This window comes from Ostrea edulis, chromosome 8 (genome assembly GCF_947568905.1).
Source record: "Ostrea edulis chromosome 8, xbOstEdul1.1, whole genome shotgun sequence".
In the NCBI taxonomy this organism is placed as follows: Eukaryota; Metazoa; Mollusca; class Bivalvia; order Ostreida; family Ostreidae; genus Ostrea; species Ostrea edulis.
The window spans coordinates 3,185,573-3,197,399 of record NC_079171.1 but is presented as its reverse complement, the minus strand read 5'-3'; the positions used below and the strand labels follow the sequence as shown (position 1 = coordinate 3,197,399).

General features: G+C 36.4%; 1 protein-coding gene across 1 annotated transcript in view; it reads right to left on the bottom strand.

The window, feature by feature from the left end:
- LOC125660930 (disintegrin and metalloproteinase domain-containing protein 10-like) overlaps positions 1–11,181 on the bottom strand; it is a 46,615-nt gene extending 35,434 nt beyond the window's left edge. The window contains exons 1-6 of the mRNA XM_048892754.2: positions 10,693–11,181; positions 9,019–9,154; positions 5,932–6,050; positions 5,548–5,731; positions 2,996–3,092; positions 1,866–2,042 (exon numbers count right to left, since the gene is read on the bottom strand). Of these exons, the coding sequence (XP_048748711.2) occupies positions 1,866–2,042; positions 2,996–3,092; positions 5,548–5,731; positions 5,932–6,050; positions 9,019–9,154; positions 10,693–10,756 (777 nt within the window). The 5' untranslated portion in view covers positions 10,757–11,181. The remainder of the gene's footprint in view (positions 1–1,865; positions 2,043–2,995; positions 3,093–5,547; positions 5,732–5,931; positions 6,051–9,018; positions 9,155–10,692) is intronic.
- Between the last annotated feature and the right edge of the window lie 646 nt (positions 11,182–11,827).

Below are 11,827 nucleotides of genomic sequence, written 5' to 3'. Positions count from 1 at the left end.
AAGTAATTCATTGTTACACCAAGTAGAAATTGATTTCTGTCTAATTTGTACCTAACGACAGGAATCACATTTCATTTTTTGTTCGTTTTCTTGATTTGTAATATATTGTATTTCTGATCTTTTACATACTCGTACGTTCTGAATAAACGATCTGAAATCAGATCGGGTTTGGTTATACTTACTGGTTCCAAATTAATTATGCACTCGGATCACCTCGGTCGATTCCATTTAACCTCTGATGTCAATCGGATCACGCGTTTGTCTTTTTCCGTAACCGGTAAGAAGACTCGGACGTGGATCGACGCAAGAATTGCATCAAATCGATGCATTTCTTCGCCGGAAGCGCTACCTGTGGATGAGAGTTCAAAGGCCAGAACCGAATCCCTGAATAATATGTTATTTATATTTTCACCGGAGATTCAGTTTTGGTATCATTAACGTCTTTTTCACTCTAATACATAATATGTAAGTGGAAATTGATAGTGGTACAATACCTTAGATGTGTATAATATCTTAGATGCATTTGAAAGTTCACGTTTCATAGTGTAATGTACGACTGTGACGTCAAAGTTACGTTTATGTATACGTAACAACCAACTCTGATGTCGTCGATCCACATACGAGGTTCATTTGCGGTTACGGAAATAGCCGAGTAGTTACGATTGCTCTGATGTATGATGTTTTCCGTCATAGTCACTCGGATCACCTCGGTCGATTCTATCCAATCGGAACTCCACATATGTCGAGTGCGCGAAACATTCGAGGAATTCCGATTGCGATCCCATCTAACCTCGGATGTATGATGTTTTCCGCCATATTACGTATACAGTGACGTATAGCAACATGTTTAACGTCACTGATCAACTGGAACTTCTGATAGCGAAATACAGTCCATCTTAACATAAATGGTTTTTTTTAGAAAACATTCAATGTTTGTAATCATTTTTCTTTGAGAATTATGGTGTGTGTGTGGGGGGGGGGGGGGGGGGTCCTTAGGAAAACTCGATAAATTTATTTAAATAAAGTGCACTGCCACGGCACATGATACGCCCGTCACATATCGTTAACAGTATAGATTGTACCCATTAAAACATTTTTTTTTATATCACCTTAATTAAATGTCACAGTGACCTTAAAGTAGGATGCGACACACCTTCTACCTAAGATGCATTAGTTGACCAATTTTGGTGATTCTAGGTCTAATAGTTTTCAAGTTATGAGCCGGACGAGTTTTTGCCATATATGGTCATATCTTCTTAATGAAAAGTCACAGTGACCTGGTTTTAATGTGCGACACACCTTCTACCCAAGATGTATCTACAGACAAAGTTTGATGATTCTAGGCTTTGTAGTATTTAAGTTACGGGTCGGACACGAAAAAGCTAACAGACGGACGGACAGACGGATATCTTCTTAATGAAAAGTCACAGTGACCTGGTTTTAACGTGCGACACACCTTCTACCAAAGATGTATCTACAGACAAAGTTTGATGATTCTAGGCCTTGTAGTATTTAAGTTACGGGTCGGACACGAAAAAGCTAACAGACGGACGGACAGACGGGACAGACGGACGGACATGAACGCCATACCATAATACGTCCCGTCTTAAGACGGGCGTATAAAAACATATCTTGATCACTATTTTCTGAAAGCGGAAGTTTTTCCGGGAGAGTAAATAGACGACCTCGAATGTTAAGCGAAGCTACATATCGCTTAACGTCATGCATCCGAGACTAGATGTAACGTACCGGAATCTGCCGAAGTGTGCAATTAATGAAATCAGATATGGTGTGATTATACTTAATGGCTTCCAACTAGTACATCCTTACTGCGTCTAAACACGGAAAACAGTTTTTGAACTTACCCCATTTAGTCTGGTTCTGGTCTCATTAAACAAAACTGGATCCGCCCGCAGATACAGATTACAGGTGCGCTCTGGCTTTGTGTAGCATCCAGAGGACGCTCTTTTCTGACGCTGGGACTCGGAATTTAATTTCCTACTGTATTTATTTCCTGAGGAGGCGTGGCTGTAGAAATCGCCCTACAAACCATGTGACTACAGTGATCACGTGACTACAGTGAAGACAGCGATCTATAGTTATGTTGGTTCTTATTACAGTTGTTAGACAATTATTTTTCAATTCATTGCAACATACATATACAATTTGGGCTGTGCGGTTTACTCTGTACCAAATAGAATTATTCTTCAAAACATGCTCTTCTCATTATAGTTTACAGAAATGCACATTCAAATTTCATGTTATAATGATAACAACAAATTAGAAACGCATTACAAGTTTACTGTTATTTCGAATTTCCAAAATTTCTACTTGAGCATCACTGAAGAGACATTATTTGTCGAAATGCGCATCTGGTGCATCAAATTGGTACCGTATTAGTTTTACATTACCACCCCTGGGTCGAGACCTCTGTTGGTGGACTATTAGTCCCCGAGGGTCTCTACAACCCAGTAGCTAAGTACTTCGTTACTAGTTTTAAAATACGGATGTACATTTAATTGCTGGGTTAAAATTTAGAAATTCATTTCAAAATTAAGGATTATCTCCCTCGTACATAGCTCTTATTCTTCGACGAATTTAGCTCCAGTTTTTGCCACTCTATATTTCCTTTTAGCTTTTACAAGTTTATTGTTATTTCAAATTCCAAAATTTCGGCTTGACCATCACTGAGGAGACATTATTTTTCGAAATGCGCATCTGGTGCATCAAAATTGGTACCGTACAAGTATTTCATTTTCATTTTAAGACATGAGAACTTCATGTAATATGAATAAGATTAAAAATTGAATTCCTACAACCACAGCAGGGAATACAGTGCAGGGAAACAAGAAATAAACGTTCAGTTCTTAATTTCAGCATTGAAATAAGTAAGAATGAAGAACGTCCTGGACCAAGTGACGTAATGGCAGACTTGAATCTTGGAAGTGAAGTTTAGCTTTTATGAATTTATCAGATAAATATGAAGGTCACATACAAATCCGTTTCTATCCGTTTGACTCCTTTCCAACATCCACTGTTCATTCCTGTCCAAACCACAGCTTCCGCCATGATTCGCGCCTGCGCGTTTGTATCTGAAAGACAAAATGGCGATCTTTATAATTGTATATAGACTAAAACTTTCATGCTTTTCAGATGCGATGCACCTACGGGGAAAGGAAAAAGAGTCCCGCAAACGATACGTAATACGTGAACATGCTTACATAAGATGTTCTTCTTAAGCCTTAATTTGTAGAACTTTGCTTTAGGAAGTATCAGCCACCATCAGGCTGTAACACACTGTGATGTGGTGATTTTTACAATAGAGTTATCTCTCTTTGTCCTGCTACACTTTGTTATGGAGGGTATTTTCCACATCTATATTTAGCAATAAACAACCTTGTCAAACTTGTGTAAATGTGAATAATTCCATACTTTATATTTTATATATATTTCATTTTTCAAGTAATTGTGAGAAATGAAAGTATATTTGATGTTTAATGTATTTTAGTAATTTTTGATAAATTCCAAGTTGATTTCCGGTCGTCACGTGATATAATTGAAAGAGATTTGCTCGAAATTTGATGGCGAATTGTGACGAGTGTTGATAGCACTGTAAGTTGTTTCCAACATTGTAAGTTTATATTTTCATTGTGCATTACTACAAGTGAAAATACTATATGGTGATTTAAGGTGTAATATTACTTTTGATGAAATAATTTATTTTCAATGCTTAAGTTAGAAAAGAGAACATTCCCTGTGCAGTCATGTTTGTTTATTTAACATTCCCGCACTATGTCATTTACTAAGATGTGTAAATGATCAGTTATGATATATTTAAGTTTAAACTTGTGTAAAGGTGTGTTTGATGCTCAGTATGCTGGGTTCTATACAAGTCAGTGTGTGGCCCTGTATCTGCTGAGTACTAGACTTGCATATTTGCCCCTATTTGGGGTAAGTTTATACTATTTGCAGTAATGTGACATACATATGTTATAAATGTTAATTACATTGGTACATAGAGTGGTGATAATCTTTAGTTTATAAGTAAAGATTGATCAAGGTCAGTCAGTTGTATATATCCTGACTTTGTGTAATTATATGTGCAATTATTTTTCATGATTATTCATATGATATGTCAATATAAATTTTGTCCATGCAACCTAATGTTATTTTCTTTATCTCATTTTTTATTATACAGCACACTGCCAATTTTTGCCATATATATTATAATACTACAAACATTTGAAACTAGACTAATAAACTGTGTACGCTTGGTTATCATATTATTTTCTTTGTATGAATAAAGGGGTCTTAGCTTAAAAATATGACACAAACCAAAATTTCTGTGTTATAAATGTTTCCCCACATTTGATCAAGTTCAACAACCTGTAAATATTTAAAACATCAAAGAAAATGAAATATTGTTGAGACTCAAAATCCTTATACTATAATGCGTATCTTAAAATTATTTACAAATATTAAAGCCTCCAGAGAGAGGAGTTAAAAGGACAAACCATGTCCTTTACTAAATTTAATATTCCCTCGAAACGGACTAAGTTCAACAACCTGTAATTTTCTCAAAAATTAAAGGAAATTAAAATCCTTGCCACATGCACATCTTCAATACCCATACGAACACTGTAAAACATGATGGTTCTCACTTGAAAATTGTGAGAGGAGTTCGCCGGACAAATTATGTACCCTCCACGGAACAATAATTTTAAATAAACAGGCAATTCTCCTGCATAAGAACTAAAAATGGATCAAAATTGTTACACGATCTAGAGTGATTGACTGAAGCAACATAGCAAGTCTCAGCCTGATATGTGGCAGAGAAATAAAATTAGAAACAGGAAACCCCGAAGGGACCACGTACTAACATCGCTGTACCATGATACGTCCCGTCTAAAGACGGGTTGACACAAATTACTGCACTCGATTTATAAAATTATGTAAACAATTTAGCAATGGTAACCTAATTTATAAGAACATATTTTACACGAGGGTTTTTTGTGACACATACCACTGCAATATCATGAAAAAAGTGTGGAGATAACGAACAGTGATCCATCTCATAATTCCTATATAGGCAATACAAAATCAGTGATCCATCTCATAATTCCTATATAGGCAATACAAAATCAAGAATTGGGTAAACACGGACCCCTGGATATACCTAACGTGGGATCAGATGCCAGGAAGGAATAAACATCCCCTGTTAACCGGTCACACCCACCAAGATTCAGTCTAAACTGAGTATGGCTATAATAAAAATCAGAATGAAAAGAACGACCTAACACTTCAGATGTCCGATTTTGCGTCGTCTATCTGAGTAAATATAAACCAAACGTAACTGGTGTCAAAAGTTCAACCACACAGTATTGGTTGTTCATAAAGCGCCACCTACCTATAGGAACCATGTGTTCATAAAGCGCCACCTACCGGTATGGATCAAGTGTTGATAAAACGCCACCTACCTGTAAGAATCATGTGTTCATAAAGCGCCACCTACCTGTAAAAAGCAAGTGTTTATAAAGCGCCACCTACCGGTAGGGATCAAGGATCATGTTATCTTCCCGGTAGATGATGGAGTGGAAGTTCTGCGGACGTCGTGTCTCCCGGAAGTAGCGATCAGACGGTTCAATGAAGTAAATCTCGTCCTCGGACAACACAATGGTTCCCTGAAATATCCCACGCAGAACGGCACCGTGCACCTGGCTTCCGGGGACGCCTTTAAATCACATGTTCAAATAAGCATCACACAACATTGTAGAATGCGGTAAATTCAGCGCGTAGTTGAAATTAGATTTTGTGTACCCCAATCTCTACAACTTTTGTGAATATTTACACGTCATTGCAGTATCTACAATAAAAGTTCTAAGTGTGCAGTTCTGACGAAACGAAAAGATGACAATCAAGAGGCATAGTTACCCCGCACTCGTCCGTCATAAATGAAAGAAGTGTCCACGTGACTTTCACCATCCGGGTGACGAGATTTATGATCATGCGCAAACACACTGTCAGACGGATAGAGATCTAGATGAAAATCTCTGTAAAAAAAAAAAAAAACATGATTAAGCAGAGGCGGATCAAGAAAATTAATTAGTCACAACCGACATACATGTAGCCTGGTTATAAGTTACTTTTGATAGCTAACCCCCAAAACAACCACCCATTGATATTCCTCAATTTCACCTGTTCTAATAATTTGGATTTTATTCTAAAAACATTCCGGGTAACAAAAACAAATCAACATAAGTAATAGGGTTAATTTTAGAAGATAATGACATTGTTTCCTCTCTCACAACCTCCAAAGAAGAATAACTCAGAGCGCGAGGCCTGTAAAACAATAACTCAGAGCGCGAGGCCTGTAAAACAATAACACAGAGCGCGAGGCCTGTAAAACAATAACTCAGAGCGCGAGGCCTGTAAAACAATAACTCAGAGCGCGAGGCCTGTAAAACAATAACTCAGAGCGCGAGGCCTGTAAAACAATAACACAGAGCGCGAGGCCTGTAAAACAATAACTCAGAGCGCGAGGCCTGTAAAACAATAACTCAGAGCGCGAGGCCTGTAAATGTTTTATAGACACCAGGAATATTGTTTGTCGTGTATAGTGAAACTTCTTATCATTTATTGAATTATTTGCTCTAAAATGAAACTGCTAAAGATAATAACATTTAACTTCAATGAATATGAATAAAGACCTATACGTGTAGCTCATTAATGTGAATAAAAACCTATACGTGGCGCTCATTGATACGTGTAGCTCAATAATGTGAATAAAAACCTATACGTGGCGCTCATTAATATGTGGCGCTCATGAATGTGAATAAAAACCTATACGTGGCGCTCATTAATACGTGTCGCTCAATAATGTGAATAAAAACCTATACGTGGCGCTCATTAATGAGAATAAAAACCTATACCTGGCGCTCATTAATACGTGGCGCTCATTAATGTGAATAAAAACCTATACGTGGCGCTCATTAATACGTGTCGCTCATTAATGTGAATAAAAACCTATACGTGGCGCTCATTAATGTGAATAAAGACCTATACGTGTAGCTCATTAATGTGAATAAAAACCTATACATGGCGCTCATTTTACGTGGCGCTCATTAATGTGAATAAAAACCTATACGTGGAGCTCATTAATGTGAATAAAGACCTATACGTGGCACTCATTAATGTGAATAAAAACCTATACATGGCGCTCATTAATACGTGGCGCTCATTAATGTGAATAAAAACCTATACGTGGCGCTCATTAATGTGAATAAAGACCTATACGTGGCGCTCATTAATGTGAATAAAAACCTATACATGGCGCTCATTAATACGTGGCGCTCATTAATGTGAATAAAAACCTATACGTGGCGCTCATTAATGTGAATAAAGACCTATACGTGTAGCTCATAATGTTGGTTCTGTAGTTTGGCAATGCCTGTCACGGCACAGGACTTTCGTGTTTATCCAATAGACCAGTGATTAGCATTTTTAATTGCCAACCATTTAGCAAACAAGCAACCATTGCCAATCAATGCCTGTTGTTACATCATAGGTTTGATACGACCAATGAGCAAGCTTTTTACATCATAGGTTTGATATCCCAATGACCAAGCTTTTTACTTCATAGGTTTGATACGACCAATGAGCAAGCTTTTTACATCGTAGGTTTGATATCCCAATTAGCAAGCTTTTTACTTCATAGGTTGATACGGCCGATCAACAAGCTCAAGTTCAAATCCACAACCTCCCAATCAAAAAATGAACAAAATCCTCATTAAACAAGTCGTCCCCAATAACTAATACCTGTCGCAGTCCATTAATGATAAAATACTTTATAATAATACCTGTCACAGTCCATTAATGATAAAATACTTTATAATAATACCTGTCACAGTCCATTAATGATAAAATACTTTATAATAATACCTGTCACAGTCCATTAATGATAAAATACTTTATAATAATACCTGTCACAGTCCATTAATGATAAAATACTTTATAATAATACCTGTCGCAGTCCATTAATGATAAAATACTTTATAATAATACCTGTCACAGTCCATTAATGATAAAATACTTTATAATAATACCTGTCACAGTCCATTAATGATAAAATACTTTATAATAATACCTGTCACAGTCCATTAATGATAAAATACTTTATAATAAGTAATACCTGTCATAGTTCATTAATGATAAAATACTTTATAATAATACCTGTCACAGTCCATTAATGATAAAATACTTTATAATAATACCTGTCACAGTCCATAAATGATAAAATACTTTAGAATAACTAATACCTGTCACAGTCCATTAATGATAAAATACTTTATAATAATACCTGTCATAGTTCATTAATGATAGAATACTTTATAATAATACCTGTCACAGTCCATTAATGATAAAATACTTTATAATAATACCTGTCACAGTCCATTAATGATAAAATACTTTATAATAACGAACTTTAAAGTCTACAAAATCTGAAACCGTGCAACTAAATTATTCACTGAATAAATCTGAAACCATGCAAATTAATAATTCACCAAAGATGAAAAACTTCCTCATATATTACACTGCGGTCGTTTCATGTTTCTATGGTGATATTGGACTCTAATATATGTGGTAGTAAAATCAATCGTGACGACAAGTTATTGAAACCATTCTGAGTGAATATACCTTCCGTGATACATATGTATATATATGTGTATATGTGTGTATATGTTTATTTTTCCCCCAGTGATATCGTGTGTGTATTTTATGTATATATTTTATATTGTGTTATCTATTTTTCTATTCTCTCATTTATCTGTCTGTGAATATGTTTTATACAGGACCACAATGTAAACTAGTCATTTGTACTAATTGTGCTATCCTGTCTAAATAAAAGAATGTATTATTATTATTATACCTGAATACGACAGTCATACTACTCTATATCTTACATTGATATCTATGACTTGTAAATGGATCTCGACCAGAGGAGATTCTCTATAAACAAACCTTCCGTGGGAGGAGAATCTGAGGTCCAGGGACCTGCTGCTTGACCGCTTGGCCCTGACGTGAGCGGCGTGGAGATCCTTTGTGTCGTAGCGTAGTTCCTCATAATGGCGAATATACTCATTTAAAATATTCTGATCTGAAATAAATCACAACAAATTTACCTACAGATATTTCCCCATATGTATATTTCGATATCTATTTCACATGCACCGAGTTTTCCTCTTCTTTTTTTTCTCATTTTAACATTCTTATTTCTTCGAGACTCTTTTGAAATAGCTAATCACAGCGTATGGATACATATGACGTAAACCACGGGTAAACTAACCACAACATAGATTCCTTAACAACATTCAATGATTAATTAAGAGGTAATTTAAGACAAGTCTTTCAGTTTTCTTTATGTTCAGTACACGATATATACGTGACTCATTACACCGACCTATTTTTCACGGAGTATTAACATTCCCCATTCACTGTACCCGTGTGAAGAGGTTCAAGTTACATATGTACATGTACATGATCTCTTATAATAAAAAAAAACCCTTTATTTTCTTAAAAATATAAACCCCGAGAAATTCTGTATCAGGAAGAATAAATGTGCAGCTTTGAATTCATTTTGAATTTTTTTGCTGTCTCTCTCCAGTAATCTATTGAGGACTTGAAATCTCTTGGAGATTTGAAAGATCAACCTGCAATAAAACTGATGACAGTGAACACATTAATCACTAGTTACATGTATATGTGTGATAAAATGTTAGTATAACCACTGCAGTCATGTAACGTGACTATAGTAACAGATATACTGAAAATTTACCATAACAACAAGTTTAACAACGTGTCACTATAGCAACAGAATTTACTTAGACGTTACTACAGCAACAGATATATTTCAATGTTACTACAACAACAGATTTAATAAAAAGTTACCAAAGCAACAGATATAATGAAGTGTTACTATAGCAACAGTTACACTGAGACGTCACAATCTGACAGAGTATAGACACGGAGTTCTGTTACAGACGCAGCGGAGTTAATAACCAGAGGTCTCTAAAATCACCCGCCACACCAGGAGAACAAATCACCCGCCACACTAGGAGAACAAATCACCCGTCACACCAGGAGAACCAACAGAAAATCACCCGCCACACCCTTCGAGATCCGCCACTTTGAACCAAACTCGCAGTGAAGGAAAAGTGACGAAATCTTCAATGTAGTTTTATAACACTTGTTTGTTTGTTTGACGTCTCATTGAAAATTTGTCACTCACATTGAGAAGTGACCTGGTCTTTATCAGCTGTTTATAGATATTTTGAAATCCGTAAATCAATCTGTACGTGGTTTTCTTAAACAAATATTTGTGATCGACACAGTGGTCCTTTAGAAATTTACTATTCAGGTAGCATTCATTGTTTATACAGGAAAACTTTAACTGTGCACTTACTGTTCTGTAAAACTTAAGCAGACTAAGTAAGGGTACTGAGCAGTAAATAGTAGACCAGTTTCAGCTACACGTTTTAAGGGTACTGAGCAGTAAAAGTAGATCAGATTCAGCTACACGTTTTAAGGGTACTGAGCAGTAAAAGTAGATCAGATTCAGCTACACGTTTTAAGGGTACTGAGCAGTAAATAGTAGATCAGATTCAGCTACACGTTTTAGATTCCTCTTTTACTCACCTGATTTCATTAGACATCCCTGTGTCTGAATTAGAATCAGTACTATCACAAGAATCTGCTTCATGACTCGTCCTGGGACAACAACATCATGAAAACAATGGCGCGGGGGTAACTTCCGGGATCTGATAACGGGACAGAGAACTAACAATCGGCGATAACAGTTTACTCACTAATACCGTGATCAGACCAGGTAACGACAGGTGATAACGAAGTGTACATGTGATATAAGTAAACACAGGTACCTCGCTGTCAGAATACCTTGGGATGTACTCTGTTAAATCAGTTCCGTGACTTAGCGAGAACAGGGCGAGGCACTTTTCACATTTAAATACTTTACATAGAAGCATGTAACGACATATGATCCTTAGCGTGGAATTTCTAATTTTTGTCCGTTTATGATCATTTAAATCCCCAGTTGTGTGCACTGACAGGGGAATACCCGTAAATAAACGACGAATTTAGGTCACGTGCGACTTGCTACCCCGTGCGACACTAGACTCTGTATCATCTTCAGGAGATAATTTGTACGATTTTGAATTCCGTCGGTAGTGAAATATTCTCTAATGAAAGACCCTCCATGACCGTTGTTCTTCCTGTGAAGAGAAGGGCCGCGACAACGACACTGTCTCGCTTGGGTTAAAAAGCAGGACGCCGTTTCATCAATAAGTGTAAATTTTCAACCAACTAAGTCTTACGCCGACTACGTAAATCTAGTTACGTATAATCTTAGTTTAGCGCAAACCGCGTTTCACGAAACGACGTAAATACATGCGTACGTTACTGCTCGACTAAGTTTTCAACTAAGCTTACGTGCTTAGTTACCGCGTCCTGAGCATGCATACATCATACTTTCGTTTTTTTTTTTCACTTGTCGTCTGGACAAAAAATAATGAATGAAAAGAACGCAAAGAAAATGCACAAGCGGGATTGGGACGAGACAGAGATGACCGTGTTGGCAGAGGCAGTACAATTTTCCTATACCATACTATTTGGGCACTGCATACTAAATCAAACATATCGCTCCATAAACAAAATTTAATGTTATCTATATAGGCCTATGCGTATACAGTATTTTACATCTCTTCTTCTACAAAAAGTAGTTGTTTTATGATTTCGAAGGTTATTATATTTTAAG